Raw genomic sequence first — 21,488 nt, 5'->3', positions numbered from 1 at the left:
ACTTCAAGGAATATTTTCAAACATAAAAAATGTTTCATTACAAACACCTACAGATTATATACCCAATGCACCAGAGTTTATCTACAACAAGTAGTTTTCTCTAAAGGACAGGCCTATTTTGAGTTTCTGGGTTTGGGTTGTTTGTTTTGTTGTTTGGGGGTTTCTTTGTTTGTTTGTTTTTTATCTTTTGGACTTACCTGTGTATCAGCAGATCCAGTGTTATGTACTGCATCTGGCATTCTGACCTGGAGAGAGAATGAAAAGGAAGTGAGGCACAGAAAAAGAAAAGAAGAATGCAAACAAGTGCTGTTTTTTTTTCTGATTAATTTCTTTGAATGTGATTTTCATTTCAACTTCAAGGTCCAAATATGCAAGAGTAAAGATACACACAACTATTTTAATGATACAGCTGAACATTGTCATAGCATTTACAATTTCAATATAACGTAAAAAAATGAATTAACAATAGATATTTTGTGCTACCGTTAAAAAACATTTAAATTTCCACAGCTCAGTTTTACAATCTTGCCATTAACACCATTCCATGGAAAAAAAATTAAGTCTGTTGCACTGAATCTGCAAAAGTTGCCATTAAAGATTGCTGAAGATTACGGAAAGTGCTTGATCATATTTGCCTTACTATAAATCATTCCCAAAACTGCTCTTAGTATGAGGTACATAAATGGAAGACAGCCATCTCAAGAACGCTAATTTAAGTCCAATTTGTGAATATTCATCAATTAACTTTGTTACTCTAAATTAAACCATAACTGAAATTTTAGAAGTGCATAGTATTAACGTACGTAGAACTGTCACTTTTAATACACTGCACTGAAATTAAGAACTAGAATTCAGTGATTTAAAACTTCACAGCTTTTTTCAACTTGCCTATTTTTCAGGCAAGCATACAGTATTCCCCACTCACTGAAGTCTTCTGAAATTTTAGTGATCTAACAGCAAACGTTGAGTTGCCAAGGCCTTGAGAGACAGTACTCAAACTAGATGATTAACAAGTTTTAAACTACACATGTACTCTATATTCTGTAGTATGCATACTAAATTTTCTGTACTACTATATATACTGTACGAGATGCTTACAGAACAAAAAAATATATATTCAAATTCACTCCTCTTATTTTAAAATCAATTCTAGGCTACCGAACGTGTACACCACCATATGTATAAAATTTGCATAGATTCTTTTTAAAGTAGATTTTCAAACAAGTTTAAGCGGTGCAAACTCCAGCACGCAGGACTGTACAACACCCAAATTCCAGAAACCTGATACAACTTCCACAGTTAAGATAAAACTGTTTGATGCACCATTCTTACCTGGATTGAAATTTAAAGTCAAAAAAAAAAAAAAAAGATTTTCCTTAGCCAGAATCTGTTCATTAGTTAAAAAACATTAGCACTTCTCCTTATAAACAGGTATTTATGGTTTCTACCAGAAATAGTATTATCCTGTGCTCATCTCCAGTCTTCCAGAAGTACCAGATGCTACTTTAGAAAAAAAAAAATCTAAGATCTGTTGCCATTTCCCATCATTTTTTCTTTCTTCAACTCAGATAGACATTTACCTTTCTACAAGTACGTTCCTACATTTTACAGTCAACTCCGTACAGAAAGCATGGCATGGGAGAGAGCAGTCCAAGAACTGGCACTAAGTCCACAAACGGGGAGGTGGGAAGAGGGAGACAGAGAAAAAGAAAGGTACAACCTTTAAAAAGGAGACAAAAGACTCCTAAGAAATACTTTTTTTAAAGAAAAAGGAAAAAATCTGTTTTATTCTCCCAAATCCACTTACCTGCAAGACTATACATTATTCACATCTTTGCACAAAATAAAAAATTGAGCTCACATGTACCACTAGTGGTTCATTAAAATACAGGAAGAAGCAAACACCACAAGCGTATTTTACTAATACCACTTTCTGCAAACTTTGCTCTGCATTTATAGTGTGGTGGTTTCTTGTGATTCACAACTGCCCGTGACACTCAATGATCTGTTATCCACAATTCTATGTACTGCAAAGATGTAGCTCCAGGAAACCTAGGAAACTTTCCTTCCCCTGAGAGTTGATGAATGTATAGCACAACATCGCAGGTGCAAAACAGACAGCAGGCAAAAGAATTTCCAAGATTGAAAACTGCACTCCTCTACCACCCTGAGGCAACCAACACATTGATTAAAATGTCAGCCTTTAAAAAAACATTTTAAACTTGTGATTAGAAAGATTTCTCTCAAAGGTGGGCTGATACAGTGCCGTCTTCTTAGTGTATGTACTAAGAAGAGAAGTCAAGACATAATGCTTGGGGGGAAGGAGGCTGTTGGGGATTTTTTTTTGGCAACAGCAGAATGAAGTTAATGTTTCTCAAATCTCTTTCTCTCTTCCATTTAGAGAAGTTTTGGAAAGCCATACCTTCCAACAAGGATAGGCGCTGGTGCTGCTTACACAGCGGACACTAAGCAAGGCAACACATACAGTAACAGGCAGTATGGAAGCTCAACACAATGATGTTTAAGACATGATAAATGACACTCTGAGGATGGGGACACAAAAATTTACCAGACACTACGTCTGTTTCCCCAGGAACCATCGGATACTGCTGTGAGAGGCTTCCAGGGCATGGCAGCACGCAAGAAATTCAGCGGGCTAGCAGCAGGCCCGCAGCCCGACCAGCAGGAGCCTGCAAGCCCCTGAGGCAGAAGAACCATGGGGCCAAGGAGCTGAGGCCTACCACAGGGCCCTCCAAGCACATCTAAAAGCAGCTTTAGCTGACTCCAGTAAATATGCAGACCAAGTTTTTTCCTGTGGTAGCTAGCAGCTTGGCAAAGCCATGTTATTCTCCTCCTCAAACAGTTCTTATATTTAAGGCCTTCTGATCCCATCGATAAATTTAGTTCACGCCTTTGGTACTGCTTTTGACCATCCAAGCGTCTGTACCCACACTGAAGCACAACAGTGAAATAATTCCTGACAAAATTAAGCATCATTAGCTGTCAGTTTGTAAATAACAGCGATTAAAAAAACTGATTTAATTCTCACAGCACTGCACTTTGCATCCAGCTGCACCGTCTGGATGAAAGAGGCAATTTTTTTCCTCAAGAGTTGCATCAGCAGAGTTGACTCAACCGAGTAACAAACGCTTGTGAGTCCTCACAAGGACAAGCATTTTAGATAACGTTGCCCACCTGTATTGAAACCCACAGGAAGATTCCTTTTTCCTCTTCTAATGATGTCAAGCAGCTCAATGAACTGCTGAAAGAAACACCCAAAGCCCTCCTCAGCAGCTGATGATTTCTGAGATACGAGGATAGTTCCTTCATGGTCAAAACACTGACAGGAAATATTTGATGAGTAGATCTTTCAGTAGCATGGCCAGCATACACAATTTACAAAGGGCCTTACTCCCAATTCACTGCCACTACCACTCTGCATGAAACCATTTTTCTCAAAAAAAAAAAAAAACACACAACCACCACCACAGACTCTTTTCCAGCTGGCTCACTTCCTCAGTTCCCTTCGCTGCACAGGCCCCTCAAAGGATCGTGCCAGCATACCTGCAGCAGCAGTGCAAGCTGCTTAATGGCACTCCAGTCAACCAGCCCTGTCAGATCGCAGTCTTGGAGGTCAGGTCACTCAAAACGACGCTACTCCATCTAGTCAAATTTACTCAACCTTCAAAGGGGACAAAAAAATCTTGAAACGACCATATAAATGAAATTTACCACAAATTTATATCAGGAAGCCAACACGGAGACCCCCCATCTCAGATTCTGTCACTTCAATGTTCTTCCAGCTCCGTAGCAGTTTCCAAAGAAAGCAGAGAAGACTGCTCTTCCAAATCTTTCCTGTCAGCAATGTCAAGTGCCCACTAATCTAGCTCGTCACAGTTTCCCCAAATTTAACAATCTCTGTGTAAAATTGACATGATCATAAACATTTCACAAATGTTTAAAGTATGCTATACAAAAGCATATTTTTTTTTAAGTTAGTACTGATGCCATTTAGTAAAACATCAAACAGCAACAAAAGCTGCCAGGAAAACCAGAAGCCAACCCCGCAGCCATCCAAATGCTGGGTGCTACCTTTACAACTCTAACGGCTGCGAGCCTGAGTGCAAAATACAAGCCCTGCTCCTGCAGAAACTTGTAGCTTAAGGGCAAAGTGTTTGTAAGGAACTCTGGCATAAGATAATCCTGCCCTGTTTCAACACCTTCCTTGGGTTCTGCCCCCACACCGGGCAGCTGGAGATGGAGCCATGCTGAACTAGATCACTTTTCCCATCTAACTGTCACTTAAGAGAGAGCTGGGGAGGTTTGGCCAAGGCAGGTTCCTTTGCACAGCAGGCTGCCCTCACTTTCCCCCCAGAATTATGCCAAGCCGTCTGAAGAGGACAATGTCTGGGAGGGAAAGAGTATACGAGGCCGGGAGCAGATGAGGTCAGCACTGCCACCAAGAAAAAGCAAATGGAATCACATCTTAAATTAAGAAGTTAAAATCCAGCAAGGGCAGGGAGGCATCCCAACCCAACTTGTCTCTCATTCTTCCTTTCTCTAACAGTCTAGGACACAAATGTTTACAAACACTTGTGAATTAAGTTTTATAGCTAACCTGTTTACTCTTTGCACTTACTAGACTAGTACACTAGTAGTGTTCACTACTTAGACACCACTTTGGCACACAAAAGTAAACAGAAAATTGTTTCTCTGAAGTACTTGCAAGGAGTGCTCTTCCACTAGTGCCTTAAAAAGAAATGAACAGGAGCTGCCAATTTTTAACTTGTTACTGCCAGAGAGGAAACGAAAAGAACACCTCCGCTGACAGATCCGTCTACAGAGAAACACCTTCTGCCCCTCCTGCTCTTGATCACAGGTTGAACAGTAACATAGGGAGAGCTAAAGACGATGCGTGTCACCGTCCTGCAGAATACTACACCCAACTGGAGTTCACCACACTTGCACAGATGTTACATCACTGCTCTTCAAACACGCTAACTTACCAATGGAAGCTGTCCATTCACAGGCAAGCAATCATGGTTCTTCAACATTTTATTAACATATGATATTACAGAAATACTTATGAAATACATTTAGGATTAGATAATACTGTTAAAACATTTTTTAGAATGAAAAATGGGAAACCTACAGCTTGGTCCAAGTGGATAATCTCCTCTGCCACCCGGTACCCAATTTGTGCTGTGCATTATATACGAGAACAGCAGATACGCAATATAGTCACTACTCTCAGAAGATGAAATAAGAAACTGGCAGAGTCGTCCAAGCAGGTATGTTTCACCATATCGAGATAACAATTGGACAGAATCAGAATTTGCCATTTTAGAATTACATCCTACACTAAGCTCTGGCACAGTCTTGGGCAGCCTCTATTTCCTCTTCCTTAATTTTGTCATTTGTTCCTATTTAAATTTCTGGAAATCTCAGGCACATACCTTGCTATCCTAATCTTAAAGTGACAAAGTAATAGCTGATGCTCTTAAGACACATTTCACACAAGAGATTGTCAAATTTATTTAGAAGTTCACAGTATTATAAAAAGGAGCTACCACCATTGCAATGAGGGCAAGGTGTGCTCCTGGACCTCTACCATCTCCACATGTAGTTTTCAAATAGTGAATCAAATAGACTGAAATAAACTTGATTTTACACTATAAAACTGGCTAGACATCCCAGACCAGTACTTGGACGCTAAAACCAAAGAACAAACCCCACACATTCTGAAGACAAGAAACCATACCCTCCTGCAAGTGTTAAGCCCTCCAGCTGCTCGGCCACAGCACTTTACAGAGCACAGAAAGTAAAACCATGCTCTGCTCCTCCCAGGAGGTAGGCTGGCAGCCAGCAAGGAAACATCTCGAAATTGCCTCTGAAACATGTCCTATGGAGTCTGAGACATATTTGTTTTGCAAGAACTACCATTCTTGTAACTTGCAAAACACAACGCACCAAAAGAAACAGCACCTAAAACTCTGATTTTGCTAATGATTTTTTTTAAAATCAAAATGTTTCATAAATAATTACTTGAAGAAATCAAGGAAAATGGTAATATGTTCAGATTTTTTACACCTTCGTCAGTCTCATTCAGGCCCAACTAAAATCACAATTACTCAATCTTCATCGTTAAAAAAATATGAATTTCAGTTCCATCATACTTCTGCAGACATTAGAAAAATATCTATATGGATATACACACTGCATGTATCCATGAGTTTAAAAAACAAACAAACAAAAAAAGACAACCCCACCTCCCCAAAAGTTGAAGGTTGAAGGACACAAATCCCAAGACCTAGGCATGTGTTATTTCACTTTTCAACAAACACATTCTCATGGACGCACATATGCACTATCACTATTACCAATATTATTACATGTGGCAAAGAAAATACAAAACAAGACCTAGAAAGTAAAGTATGAGAAAGTCTACCAGAAACACAGCATATACCTCTAAAGTAACGGGTGACTGAGGGGTGAGGGGGAACTGCACAAAGACGGCAAGGCAGAGGACGTCCTCAAGGGCTCCTGGCCTCAAAAAAATTAATGCGCATGTTGGTTTGACTTTACACTTCCTAGAAGTCCCACTGACTTCAGTGGGATGACTTAGTAGGAAGAACGAGGTGCCTGCACATCTCTCTGCAAAACTGAGATTTGGGACAGAAAACAATTTTCATAAGTTAACTACTACATATTTTAAAAAGAATATCATCACTACAGAAATACTACACTGACAAAAGGAAAAAAACCTATGGTGGAACTGTAAAAAGAAAGGGAACCTATCTGAGTTGGTTTTGTGTACCATGTTGTCAGTTGCAGTAATCAATAAATTATTATTCTATGCCTAATTATACTTCAAATCCCAAGATATCTTATTCCCTGGAAGCTTCTTTCAATAAATTAAGACCTACTGTGCTGTTTTCTGTCCAGATCTTGCTTGCAGTTCCAAGCGAAAGGCAAGATCCAGAAAATGTCTCCTGACAATATTGGAGATAGATCAAAAAAGGGAAACAAAAATAAAGCTCTCTCACTCTAATGACAACCAACTACTGGGTAAATATGCAGATATTCTCATAACTAAATTTGAGCTCATTTCCTAGTAGCCAAAGGAAAAAAAAAAAAGTAAGAAAAGAAAATTTAACTGAATAAAAAAATGGATGTGTGTGTGTATAGATATATATATATATATAAACCTATGTCTCCTACATAACCGACTAGAAATTCCTGAGCCAAAACGCAGCTTCTCACTTGACGGCTTTACACACTCACATAACAAAAAAGAAGACAGGAAGAATTGTCAGGAAAAAGAGTTACATACTTCTGGCCTAAAAACTGTAACAAGGCAGAGGGAAATGAGATACCACTAATCGCTAGTCCTCGAAGTGCCAGCTGCAGCCTGGCCCCCAAACCACCTCTCACCCCCTGCCCGCCTGGGTAGGGCGCTCAGGGGCAGGGAGCTCCGCGCTGCTGCTGCACGGCCTTCAGCGCACAGCCTTGAAGTTTGCCAGGAGCCCTGTACAGCTCGGGCTTCCTCAAATCCAACAAAAAATCATTATGGGAAACAGAGCGGGCGGGGCGAGAAGAGCGGGAGCACCACGGCGGCGCTGCGAAATGCGGACTTTCATCGCGGATCAGGAGGGAAGAGCGGGTCCCAACTTCACCCTTCCGTTCAGGCTGATCCGGACACCCCCACACACATACGCGGTGCGCGGCCGACAGGGCGAGGGGGCTGCGGCCAGGCGCTGGGGCACCCACAAGACTCGGGGCACGCCCGAGGCCCCCCGGGGGCTCCGAACACCCCCCCAGGACCCCTAATCCCCCCTCATCCCTCAGCGGGGACCCGGTGTACCCAACCGGCAGCTGCCGCCAGCCCCTCACGACAGACAGCCCCAGGACGACCGAGACCGAGCCCCGGCCCCTTCCCGCCGCCCCCCCCCCGGGCCCCGCAGTCACCGAGGCCGCAGGCAGGCGCGGAGGAGGCCGCGCACCTCAGCCCCGGCAGCCCCGGCAGCCCCGCCGCCCCCGGGCCCCGCCGCCAGGCCGAGAGGCCGCGGCCGAGCCCACCCGGGCGGCGGAGCCGCGGGGTGCCCGCGGGCAGGGCCTCACCTTGCCCCCGCCTTTCTGCGAGCCGCCCGGCGCCTTGTCCGCCATCTTGCCTCTCCCGTCGCTCAGCCCCGGCGGCGAGGAAGCGAGCGCCGATCCCCCGATGCGCAAGGAAGAGCCCGGCTGGCCTAGGGCGGCGAGCCGAGCGCCGAGTCGCCGAGAGGGAGGGCTCAGCCCCGCCTCCCCCCCCCCCCCCCGCGGCGACCGCCATGTCGCGGGGCAGCACCGGGGGTGCGCGGCCGCCCCCTGCTATGGCGGCGGTCCGGCGCCGTGTGCCTGCCTCACAGCCATGCGCTGCGGGGTCACACCGTAACCTGCACCCGATAGGAGGGCACAGCCTTGATCGAAACCGGTTAAAAAATGGAAAAATAAACGTGTTTTTTTTTTTTCTCTCGTAGTGGTAAAAAGTGGTGTGAGAATTAAAGCCAACACGATCGAAAGCCCACCGTCAGCTCAGGGCACATAACACCTTCCCGGAGGTACGGCCAGCTGTGGCACGGCCTCGGCCTCAGCCTCAGCCCTGGCAAAAATTCAGCCCTGACAGTTATTTTTCATTGCAGTCTAAGTTTATGTAGTAACATCAGGCAGGTACGCAGATGGAGACAGTAACGCACGTGAGCAGCATCTCATACCCAGTACAGGAGACCTAGAAGGAACTACATGTAGATATCTACAAATAATAGGTTATGTGGGAGCTCTGCAAAGAACATGAAGGAACAACACAGCCACAACAGTGCCATGTATCGCCCCTCCTGTCACCCCCATCACAGGGGAGAGCCGGCAGTGGCAGGGCCCCAGTAGGAAGGGTGCCCATCTGCCTTCTGCACCCACAACACCAGCAACAGGACCCCACGACAAGGGGGGACCCATTGCTTCCTGGGCCTTCCCATGCCCAGAAGGTGCAGAACATCTTGGGTAAAGGCCGTGCCCATGGCTACGAGCAGAGCCTGTCCCTGTGATACCTCCTCAGCGGAGAGCCGGGACAAGCCCACTGACAGTGCTGCACCCCCACATCACTTGCAGCCCTGTGGCTTTAGTGGTGTCTGTGTCCCATCTGGGTCTCCTGCTTTCACATTAGCAGAGAAAATCCCCAATGAAGTTGCTAGGCAACCCAAACCTGCTTAGCAACCAGCTGCAGTGAGGCAGTCAGTCAGGGAGCCCTGACAGCCCACACCCACCTGACACCCTTCTGTCCCTTGGCAGCTATTCCTGGGCACATCCACTGCCTGCAACAGCCTGTGTGCATGGGCCTGTGCGTTTTGGAGAGGCACCAGCAAGGCTCATAGCCGCTGTGAAGGACACAGTCACAAACGAGAAACCCTGACAGAAGGGATCTCTATTCAGATAAAAAATATTGACTTGCATTGCCTAAGCCCCTGGGAGGAGAGGAAGACTAATCATATGGTGTCTTTTTCCATCACCAGACATTTTCCTGCAAGACTTTGAGAGATGATGGTAGGGAACAGCTCACCTAGCCACCAAATAACCTGTTCACTGAAGGCAGAGGCTTGTGGCGCAGACAGGACAAGGCAGAGCAGTACAAGGACTTTGCTGAGAAGGTCTGCAGGGTGGCCATGCCGCATGGAGATGCCTGTAGTGCTCTGGGTGCACAGAAACGGCCCCACATATGTGTTAGATGGGAAGGTCTCACACAAGATCAGCACGTGCAGAATAGACAGTGCATTGCATGGCTGCAGAGCCCAGTGCTCTGGTCTGCACAGCTCTCTTCAACCACTGCTCTGTGTTCCCAGACACTGAGCAGTGCACAGTCATGCAATTTAGAGGCGAGATTTGCCCCTAAACATCTAACAAGCTGAAACAGAAACAACACTAGTCTGAACAACATCAAAACACTACATCACATCAAGAAAAGCCCAGGAATAAATAAGGAAAAGGATAGCACAGCAGATCCCCCGTTCCTGGGCTTGATAGCACAACACCATAGCAACTTTTTTATTGAACACTGCTTAAGTGGAGATTATGACACATTACTTTTCACATGAATCTCGCATTCCATGTTTTCAGGGGTTTTCATCATGACATGAAATATGCTGGGGCTGAGATAATACTTAAGAAAAAGATGGTAGGTGTGCAGAAATGAATGAAAGCTTTGAATCCACCAACTCCCAACACCTACCATCCTGTAAGCTACAAAGGGGAGCAGGGCCTACAATAATAACCACAAAAGAAAGCAGAAAGAGAGTGTGAAAAGGATAAAAAAAAAAAGAGCACGAGCATAAAAAGTGAAGGGAGTTGGGAATTTAAAGAGCAGTGCAAGGGAAAACAGAACATAACAGATAACAGAAGGAAAAAAAAAAAAGATCTGACGAAATAACACACTGGAGGAGGAAGGAAGGGGGACAATGATCAGCTGAGGTAACAAAGCACATAGACCTCACTTCATAAAGGCACCTAAACACATGCCTAACTTTAAGCGCAGAAGTAATTCTGTAGCTTTTAATGAGACTATTCATATACCTGGAACTTGGTATGAGGTTAATCTGTGTCTTGGTGAAGGACAGAAATAGGCCTCTCTGCTTCCCTTACTTCTAGGTTAGATTGTACCTGCACATCTTCCTCAGACTGACTCAAGATCTTCAGAAAACCTCACTGATTGCAGAAGGTGTGTGTCCAGCTTCTCAGGAAGATGATCTGAAGAGAGCACATTACTCTGTCAGCAGCTGTCCTGAAGGTAGCGGTTTTAGATGTGAGTCTTTTTATGGCTTTTGTTCCATACATCATAGAAACGCACAGGTGCTGAAAGCTCACTGAACTTAAAGGATCTGGGAACATCAGCTTTGGTAGTATAGGGAGAGATACAAACTGGAGATGACACAACGATAGCTAAAGAGAAGCTATTGTCATAGTACAGGCCCTGAAACTTACTGTCAAATAGATCACAACAAAAAGGACTGAGCACTTGTATTAGTGGAACTAATCGCATTATGAAAAATAAAAATCACTTCAGAGCTCAAGAAGGAGAAATATCTCACTCAGAAATGGAAAATCTTGGTCACTACGTACGTCCAGCAGCACAGACAACAGTAAAAGCTATCCACAGCCCTTTCTCGTGCCTCAGGCGAGCAGCTGATGGGCAGGAGGCAGGGCACCGGGGGAAAAGCAGCCGTCCGAGGTCTGCAGCAGGGCCTCGCCGGGCTCCCGCACAGGGCCGGGGGAGCCGAGGGAGCTCTAACGGCCCGGGGCAGGCCGGCACACCGGCCCGGGGCTCGCGGAGCTGCACCGCCCCGCAGCACCGCCAGGCGGCCGCATCGGGTGCTGGTCCCCCGCTGCTCCGGCCTGTGAGTACCGGGGATCCCGCTGGGTGAAACCATCGCTGGTGTCGCTGAGCTGCCTCGGGCAGCATTGCTCGAGGGAGGGACCGGGCACAGCGGTGTGTTATCTCCTGCCTACTCCGAGCAATTGGAGTTTGGGCAACACTGCTGCTAGGAGGGGTGGCCCCATACAGCTCAGTACAGGGTGGGCCCAACCTCCAAACTGCTATTTATATTAGTAATTGACAAGGGAAAATAACCTGGAGCCACCTATAGGGAAACCTGCACTCTCCACAGGTGAGCTTCCCGAGGTCAGAATGGGCAGTGGTATCAGTATCATGATATTTATAATTTCTACTTCCTGAATCATGCCAAAAATAGCCAACTAATACAAATAATTATGTAGATACAAATTGCTTTACTCTCCAATTAAATATGCAAAAATTATCTGGTAATAGATTGGGAGCTAAGGATTAAAATATATCCAATGTTTATTGAGCTCCCTTCAGAGGGGAACCTAATTTAAATACCACAACCAGCGTTTGCTATGCCTACTGCTTACACAGCACCACCAGCTAGCCTCTCACCTTCCATCCCGGAGGATGGCTCTCCATTCCTGCAACCACCTGCACCACACCATTTTCTGTGACTGCCCCAAGGCTCTGCACAAATCTGAAGTAGAATCACTGCCAGTTTAAGAGGAGGAGGGAGAAATAAAACTCATCCTTTGACAGCAGGAACTGGGGACAATTCCCTCAGTCTTTCTAGGATTTGTTGTGCTCCAAACTTGCCTCACACAGAGAAGCCTTTCCAAGGGAAGGAATGGTGTTGGGGCCAGGAAGTGTTAGAGGTGGATTAGGCAAGCTTCTATTGTTTCACGATCCCAACAGAATCATTTTCCTCCATCTTTCTTACTGTTTTCTTGCAAACCACTTCAGCAGATTGTAGAAGCACAGGATTAGTATCATCCATGACCTCCTTTAGGGGTTGGGGGAGGGGGGGGAGTGTGTTGGTTTTTTTGTTTTTTCCTTTGCTTTGTTTTTGTTTTTAATGTGATAGTGGAAACAGGTGCAACAATGAGTTGGAAGCAGACCAGCTGGGAACTAGTGCTGGATAAAAGGGGCACTTAGTGCCATAGGAGGAGAGGCTAGATATGCACAGCTCTCCTGGGACTGTGTTAATAAACCTGGTTTGAAAGAGAGACTGACACTTCTGGGTAAAAAGAAAATATCAGAACGGAAAGAGAAAAGTGTCCTTGGATGCTAGGGGTTTGGGGCCACTAATGTTTCAAAAATTTGTGCTCCATTTGGCCTCAAACCCTTTATTTAATCCACCTCATTAATCCTTTTTAATTATCCACCTCATTGTTTAAATCCTCTGCTTACTGCTCAGCTTCTGTACTCTTTTGTAATTAATAAACTGCACCAAATTAAGAGCATCATGATCCAGGGCCTGCTGTGAGAGGCAAAAAAAAGAAAGATATAGTTAGTGTTTTAAAGGTCATCTCTAAAGATACTTTTTTCAGAATGAACTGTACTGAATCTGTGCTATATATAACACATTGCAATAGTACAGTAGCAATCACGTACAGTTAGTAACTGACAATACATATCAATGCCCTTGGCTTAATGGGAGAGGAAGGGGAAAGAGGAAAGGAAGCAGTGAGACGCAGAAGTCTGTGGAAATTTCATGCTGGAAAGGATAGACAAATAATAATATTAAAAAGGAACTATCAGACATTTTTCATTATAATGAGGTAGTTCTGGTTGTATGCAAATGTGGGAGTTATTAACTGTTGTTACAATTACAGATATCATTAGGTACAGATATATACTGGGGAAAATCATTAATTATCTTAAATAATTAATATTAAACTACATTAAGTAAACCACATGCTGCAGCGCATTACCCTTGTCTTTCTGGCCATTTTTGCCCACTTTCAGAGGAGCTCTCTCCGTCCCTCTCATCTCAGGCCAGAGCACCCCTCTCTCCTCACACCCCTGAGACTGAAAGCCACTATGCAGGGATTCCCAAAATAGGTAGACACATCCTTCCCGCATACTCACGTACTGCTAGGAAGCCATGGGTATGCAGCATGGGAGGGGGGCGAGGTAGAGAGGAGATGCAGTTGGTGCCCAAAGCCAGAGCAGATGCTGTCTGGGCTGCTAGGAGCTACCAGGCTGAACAGAGACACTTTAGTAGGGACCCCCAGAATAACAAAAAAGAACAACAGGGTAGCCGAGAGAGGGCAACTTGGCTCCAAAGTTCCTTACAGCCTGGACTTGTTGCTCTTGCTAGGTCTCCTGGCTGGAGCCTTCTCTGTGTTGCTTCGTTCCTTAGCCACGCACTTTGCGAGTGAGGCTTCAGACCTGCAGTCCTCACAAAGGACAGGCTGTTCTTTGCTCTTGCTATAGGCACCTGGTAGGTAGGACAGTGCTGGATTTTGATCATGGAAAACATACATGAAATACGTATATAACCAACATGCTATTCTTATCACAGCGAAACTAATTCCACTGCAATACTTACGTTCAGATTTGCTGCTGTCCAGAAAAACATAAGATCTGTCCCATATCTTTCAAAAACAAGACCTTTAAAAAACAAACACACAAAAAAAACACCATTCAGAGAAATTTTCTTTAAATGTGTGGTGTGGTTTTTTTTTTCAGTTTGTACAGTGTTTAGAGTTTTTTAAAGCATACAGAGAACAAACTTGAAAATGTTCATCTTGAAGGTAAACAGAGCAGAAAATTAGAAGCTCCTGGCGAAAGAGTGGTTAAAGTAAAAATTGTTATGCAGCCATGATTGTGTGAGTTTCCTTTACCATATCTAGCTTTTTTAACCTATATTATTATAGTAATAATACTATAGCCAAGGCTTGAAAATACAAGTATCATTTTCACTTTGCTTATCTATTAAGGAATAATGTTTATAAAGTATAATTGGCCCTAATTAGTTACTCAAGAAGGAGAACGTGATGCAAGGATTCCTGTTTATCCAGTCTGAAAAAGACAGTGCTGTAGCCTGGCTAAATGCAAGTTAATCTCTTCAATACTAGATCAAAGCTCTATGCCTACTCAATTATTACAAAAGTTCATAATTGGTGCAGTAGAAAGTTACTCATCAAGACATTATTTCAAGAGATTGATACACATTTGAAAAAGGATGGAAAAAGTCATATGGAACTAAATGTTAGTGTGACTGTGTCGTTCAGATGTTCTCCCAGAGGATCCGCAAAGATGAGCTACATTAGATGTAGTCAGGTTAAGCTAGAGCTTCTCTTCCTTTAACACCTACCCTTTTTAAATGAATAGAGCCAAATTCTCTCCTCACCCATGGTCAGTGTGGCTCTGTGGCGGGTGTCAGAACAGATTCAGATTTACTGAAGAGATTTTAGTGAAGAAGGATAAAAATCCAGAGCAAACAGGTTAAATGTTTTTTATTCAGATAAAATTTCTTTTTAAGAAAGAGTTGAGTAAAATCTGGCTTGAAGGTAAAAATATAGAAAAGGCAAAAGAAATTAAAGCAAGAGTGTTTCACGGTAAAGGATTATATCAAGCAAGAACTCTTAAAGAACAATGTTTGCCATGGTGAATGGGCTGACTGAGTGAGGCTGAAGGTGTATCTTCAAAAGCATCTTAAATCTTCCAAACACTACCAGTGCTTGTTAACAAGAGGACTTTCTCTCTGGTTGTAGATTTAAGTTCATTTCTTTACTCACTCAGAAAAGCAACGGATAACAGGAGGGCTAAGTACAACCTCCTCCCTAGCATGCTGAGTATATTAGAGGGCAAAAGTGGAAATTAGCTAACTGAAAGGCATAATTTCATTGGGGATGATTGAAGTAATTCAGAATATCTTACAGGGCTTTTGATATTGCAGACAAAATGATATATTGTGAAAGGACTTCAACTGTGAATAAAATGAAAGCATAATATAGAAACAACACCGCATTTGGTATTTTGGCACATCTTTTTCTTTGAGTCTTCGTGCCAGCACTGATTAACACTATCTGCCATTATTCACCTCATTAGACAGTGCTTTCATCACTGTTTTAAGAGTCTTCTCAAAGGTTATTTTGAGACAAAGCCTGTAGAACGCTCTACACATGCTAGAAGAAACCCTGGTATATGCTGATCATGCCCTTCTAAATATAAACTCTGGTTTGGAGAAATGTACTAAGGCTTCTTCTCACACAACAGTATGTGGACTCCTCTCTGTGACCTCCAAATGCCTCGACTTTCCCTTCCCTACCACATAATAGTCAAGTAATACTAACCTTGATGGACTACATACAAATAAGAGGCTATTTTGAAGTCATAAGTGCTTTAAATTGTAAGGTTCCTAGTACACTACTCCAGCTGGCTTGGGAGCAGAATGATTAACTCTATATAAGATGCATACAGTCATCTTTATGAAAGCCCAATCTGTCCTCAGAGCCCATTCTCTCCTGTGAGACAGCAGCCCTGGAAAAAAAAAAAAAAAAAAAAAAAAAAGGAACCAGATTGCTGGTAATGAGTTTCATTAATGTAGCTGCTAAAGCTACAGGAAATTATGTGAACAGTGATCTTTAGATGCTCTGAGATCACCGTGGCACTTTCTGTCCAGACAAGGAGACCCCATTCATACACGTGTGACATCACCTGAGCACATGGGACAAGCCAAAGCCAGATCCTCAGATAGGGGCAGAGAAAAGAAACTTCTGATTTATCTGTGGTACTGCTTGTATTTATATATAACACAGTGTTAGTGGGTATACCCACAGGAACAGAGCAAACAAAACTAGATAGTTACTGTGAGCCTGTTCTTCCTCCAGAAGAGGCTGGCATGTTCAAGTCTCTCAAGTGATTCTCAGCTCTAGCCAGGCCTCTCTCAAGGAGCACAGGGTGGTGATCTGCTCTCCTTCCTCGTGAGGCACCAGCTAAAAAACATTTTTCTCTTTTAGCCCACAGTCTAGGGTGCACAGGGATACAGCCTGGGGATACTGCTGCAGGCTTAGCACAGCAGGACAGAACTGATGAGTTCACAGCATCCTCTTTCCAAGGAGCCCAGGCACTGTATTCAGCATCTTCCTCCCTGACCCCAGCACTGCAAAACAGGAAGCCTCCATCCCCACAAATATCATCTTAAAACACTACAAGACAACAGTAGTAGGGAGACATTTCCAGACACTTCTCTTCACTGCAGTGAAAGCAGTGAGAGTCATCACCAATCCCCAGACAGTCAGGTGGCTGCCGGGACTGGGGCACCCTTTAACCACAAGCAAATTCCACCTGCTGCTCCCAGCCTGGGCTGCTCCCCATAAAAACACAGCCCCGGCAGGTGTTTCTTGAGGAAGCCAGGAGATACCCCAGTACTCCCTGAGGCAAGAGGGCTACATGCCTCCCTCATCTATGGGAGTCTGGCGGTTGCAGGAAAGCCAGAAAGTGCCGAATGAGCCCTGCTGCCAGGCCAGCAGCTCCCACCAGCGTGGATGCTGTTGGTGTGTAGCCACCATCTGTTGCAGATCTGTTGCATCTGAGCCACATTGCTCCCAGCCACCCACCTCTCCTTACCTGACCCTGAAGAGGGAGGCTGAAGACCACAACCACTTAGGTCTGCCTGCCTAGGGCCCATGATGGCATTCACCACTGTAAATGAAAGCAGCACTTGGGGCTCAGGTGAAATGATCACCAGAGCCCCAGAGCTGAGAACCTGCAGGCATGGTGCAGTGGGAACAGGGCAGGGGAGGAAACACCTTCCCGCTGCCAACTGCCTCACCAGCAGGGACATCCACAGCGATGCTGCCTTGGCACAGCGCCCAGCCCATCTCGTCCTCTGGGAGGCCTCTGCAGCACGCAATGGTCCCTCAGAAGATCAGCCCCTACCAGAGGCTGGGCAATTTTTGTTTAAACCCAAAGAGTCTTTCCCTAACTCACACACTGCAGATCCCACAGCCACTGGTGCCCTGCTTCCCCAAGGAGCGCCAAGTGGGTATGTTCCTGTGTGCTGCCCATCACACGTGCCCACCCCCTTGCCCACGTGTTCTGATACATGGACATCAGAACACACCAGGCCCGTTATCTAACAAACAGGTCCCTTAGTTTAATATTTTACTCCTCCCGTTGACTTCTCAGCACTGTTCAGTCGTGTTTGTTTTTCTGGCAAGACTCCTGTGTAATTTTTATAAAGATTTTAAGCGGTGTCATCAGTCTGCCCTACTTTTGACAGTTTTGTAAAATCAGTGTTTATTCTGTAATGAAATATGCACTGAAAATCACTTTCAGCAACATATTTTTACTACTTCTTTTGTACCAGTTTTTTAAAACATATTTCTGGTCACCTGTATGTTCACAAGATTTTGCATGTTGTCATGATTCACTATTGAATAAAAGATTTTTATAAAAATCTTAGGACATAGTGTCCTAATTACACCAGACCTCAGTTTATACTATAAGAGCATACATATATATCTGAATATGACAGTGTAAAGAGACAAACGAAAACCTAGAGCTATAAGATATTTAAGACCATCCACGTGTACTGAAAGCAAACGAAAAGGAAATACACTGAAACAGCAGAGGACAATCCCATCCTCTGACTCCTACCTGAGCCTGCAAGATACTTAAATTTCTGTGCTATCTTCCCTTTACTTCCAACTTCTCTTTACTTCCAACCAGAAAGAGCAGTCAGGTTCTGGGTTGCCCAGGGAAGCGGTGGAGTCACCGTCCCCGGGGGTGTTTAAGGAAAGGTTGGGCGTGGTGTCTGGGGACATGGCGAAGTGGTGGTAGGGTGCTGTTGGACCAGATGATATTGGAGGGCTTTTCCAACCTTAATGATTCTATTCTGTAACTTGTTACCGTACACTAACCCGCTTCCAGTGTTTTCCCCTGTATTTTTATACTCGCATTATGTAACTGTGCTGCTTGCATAACTGCACAGCTGATAAATGTAGGATTTGTCTAAGGATCAACTCAGAGCAGCTACTGTCAGCCTGCTCCAGTCTCCCCATGAAGCGTGCCGCTCGGAGCACAGAGATAAGGTGGGTGCCGTCTGTGCCAGTGCCACACGCACCCTTTGCAGCCTGGGCCGTGCACGGTTGGCCTAAAATAACTTTTCCGTTCCCTGCATGACACGATGTCACCGAGACACCCGCTCTCAGCCAGCCCCCTCGAAGCGCGCCCTGCAGAAATCCCCCCGTTTGCCAGACGCCCCCAGCCCGGGGCATTTCCCAGCTGTGCCGTGCCCGCTAGGCGGGCTCCCGCTGCTCCCGCTGCCGCCTCCTGCCCTGTCTTTGTTCCCCCGCTGGCACGGCGGGCGCGATGCAGCACCGCGGCCACCGCCCGGCTGCGCCCCGCACCCCGAGCTGCGGAGCGGGGCCGGGCACGGCCGGGGGGCCCGGGGGGCGCCGCGGGCCCACCCCGCCGGGCCAGACGCGCTGCGGCCGCACGGCATCAATCATTAACCGCGGCTCGGGTGTCCGGCGCCTCCCTCGCCGGGAAACCGAAGCCGGGGCGGCGGGGGCCCCTCGGGCGGCTCCCCGGCGGGGCTGGCTGCGCCGCCGGGCTCCGGTTACGGCGATGCGGGGCGGCGGGGCGGGAGGAGCCGCGGCGGGGCCGCCACTGCCCGCGCTGCGATGAGTGATGCTGCCGGGGGCGGCGGCGGCGGCGGAGGAGGAGGAGGAGGAGGAGAAGCGCAGAGCCACCGCGGCTCCTCCGCCGGCGGCTGCGGGAGCGGCGGCTCCGCCTCGCCCGGGAGGCGGCGGCGGGGAGCGGCGGGGAGCGGGCAGGGGGCGGCCGGGGGGCCCGGGGCCGGCGGGGGCAGCATGCCGGCCGGAGAGGGGGCCAAGGAGGAGGAGGAAGAGGGGGCGCCGCCGCCCGGCCGCCCCGCCGCCCTGCTGCGGTGGGACGAGGTGCCCGAGGACTTCGTGGAGTGCTTCATCCTCTCGGGGTACCGGCGGCTGCACTGCTCGGCGCAGGAGTGCCTGGCCTCGGTGCTGCAGCCCACCAACGAGACGCTCAACTTCTGGACCCACTTCATCCCACTGCTGCTCTTCCTCAGCCGCTTCGGGCGGCTGCTGCTGCTGCGGGGTGCAGGGGACGTGCCCTTCCACCACCCGGCCCTGCTGCCCCTCTGGTGCTACGCCTCTGGGGTGCTGCTCACCTTCACCATGAGCTGCACGGCCCACCTCTTCAGCTGCCTCTCCCCGCGCCTCCGCGCTGCCTTCTTCTACCTGGACTATGCCTCCATCAGCTACTACGGCTTCGCCAGCACCGTGGCCTACTCCTACTACCTGCTGCCAGGCCTGAGCCTGCTGGACGCCGGCGCCATGAGCCACTACGTGCAGCAGCAACTGGGCTGGCAGCTGGACTGCAGCCTGCCCATCGCGGCCTATCGTGCCCTGGTGCTGCCTGTGGCCCTGGCGCTGGCCGTGGGCTGCACAGCCGCCTGCTGCCGCAGCCGAGCCGCCTGCTGCGCCTACCCCTTCGCCGTGCGCACCTTCGTCTTTGCCATGCCGCTGAGCATGGCCTGCCCCATCATGCTGGAGAGCCTCCTCTTCGACCTCCGCACCCGCAACCCTACGCTCTTCGTCTACTTCTACCGGCGCTACTGCTGGCTGCTGGTGGCCGCCTTCTTCAACGTCAGCAAAATCCCTGAGCGGATCCAGCCGGGGCTTTTCGACATTGTGGGGCACAGCCACCAGCTTTTCCACATCTTCACCTTCCTCAGCATCTATGACCAGGTGCACTATGTGGAGGATGGGCTGGCCGAGTTCCTCAAGGCATCCCCGGCTACTCCCACCTACTTGGGCACCGTGGGGTATATGCTGCTGCTGACGCTCTGCCTGGCCGTGGTGGTTAGGAGGTTCCTCAGTGTCGCAGACCTCTGCAAGCAGGACTGATCGTGCCGGTGACCACCCTACCAGCAACCCTCAGGCTGGAGACCTCAGGCTTCAGCCAGTGACCTTCAGACTGGCAACCCTCAGACTGGCCCAAGCATGTCTTCGAGATGCTGTGAAACTTGGGGGAAACGCCTGTGGAAGAGCCAGGTCCCTTTCGTGGAAGGTTGCTAGAGAAAATGACCATGGTGGAAATACTCATGCTCGTTAAACTACTATGTTACCAGGGGAAGCAAGCAAACGCTTACTGGTATGTTGCTGCTTAGAGTATAAGCTGAAATAATTTAGTTCTGCTACTAGGAAGAATGCATGAACTGGGAATGCCACTTACTAGTTTCATAACAATTAAGTTTAAACTAGCTATGTATATACATATATATATATGTTTATATATATAGCTATATATTTATTAGCTACATATATATATGTGTATATATATACATCTGAAGACACACTTGTGCAATGATTACTCATAGACTTTTAATCAACTCCTGTGTGAAATTTCCTAGCAGATTATGCACTGACATTTATTTTCCTCTGTGATACTGTAACAGGCCTTTGTAGCCACATACTGGATTTTAAATGCAAACAAATTAATAGCTATCAATAGTTTTTAAGGTCTTGCAGCCTTTTCAGCCAGGGAACATAACGGATTTAATAGAGAGCAAAAACAGCTGTGAATTATTACAGAATTACCAGTTGATGGAGAGACTTTAATTAGACAGGCAGTGAAGCTTGAGTATTTTGTGTAACCACTCGGATTCTGAAATAAAATACAGGGATATGTAAAATAACTGAACAAGAAAGGGGTCAAACTACTTTGGAGTGGGGGCAGCGGGGAGGAGAAGGGCACTGCATAATGGCAGGGCTCTTCCCTCAGTGTGTCAGGAACATCTGTCCCATTAAGGGGGGCCATTTTATCTTCCCTGGTAAATCACCCCAAAATCAGCCCTTTAGAGTCAAAGTCAGATGCCAGACTTTCTATAAGCCCCTGCCAAGCTTGGTGGGAGTTCTGTGGATGTAAAGAGAGTAACTGATGCATGAGATCTCATTCTGGATCTTTTAAAGAATTACGTGGAACTGGTTTCTTCTGCTCTTTAATTAGAGTACTCTGTCAAATTTACCATTCTAAAATTAGTTGCAGAACATGGTACTGCTGAATATGAGTTCAGGACCTACAAGTACTGGATACTGGCACTTTAACATAATTCCCTGCTTTA

At 46.5% G+C, this 21,488-nt stretch overlaps 2 protein-coding genes across 7 annotated transcripts in view; one reads left to right on the top strand and one right to left on the bottom strand.

Moving 5' to 3' along the window:
* The window catches only part of U2SURP (U2 snRNP associated SURP domain containing), a 48,023-nt gene extending 39,786 nt beyond the window's left edge, over positions 1–8,237 (bottom strand). For 2 of the 6 annotated variants that reach the window (XM_080605281.1, XM_080605284.1), the window contains exons 1-2: positions 8,122–8,237; positions 198–245 (exon numbers count right to left, since the gene is read on the bottom strand). In XM_080605281.1, coding sequence (XP_080461407.1) covers positions 198–245; positions 8,122–8,166 — 93 coding nt within the window. In that variant the 5' untranslated portion in view covers positions 8,167–8,237. The remainder of the gene's footprint in view (positions 1–197; positions 246–8,121) is intronic. The other 4 variants (XM_080605280.1, XM_080605283.1, XM_080605282.1 and 1 more) reach the window with 3 other exon arrangements.
* Positions 8,238–8,376: 139 nt separating this feature from the next.
* PAQR9 (progestin and adipoQ receptor family member 9) lies at positions 8,377–21,074 on the top strand. The gene is given in 3 exon segments (XM_080605318.1): positions 8,377–11,417; positions 16,336–18,982; positions 18,985–21,074. Coding segments are annotated over 2 exon segments (1,578 nt in total). The 5' UTR covers positions 8,377–11,417; positions 16,336–18,691; the 3' UTR covers positions 20,272–21,074.
* The last annotated feature ends 414 nt before the right edge of the window (positions 21,075–21,488 follow it).

Source organism: Anser brachyrhynchus (assembly GCF_964034855.1).
Source record: "Anser brachyrhynchus genome assembly, chromosome: 9".
NCBI classification, from domain to species: Eukaryota; Metazoa; Chordata; class Aves; order Anseriformes; family Anatidae; genus Anser; species Anser brachyrhynchus.
The sequence above is the reverse complement of the archived record's forward strand: the minus strand, read 5'-3'. Positions and strand labels throughout refer to the sequence as shown.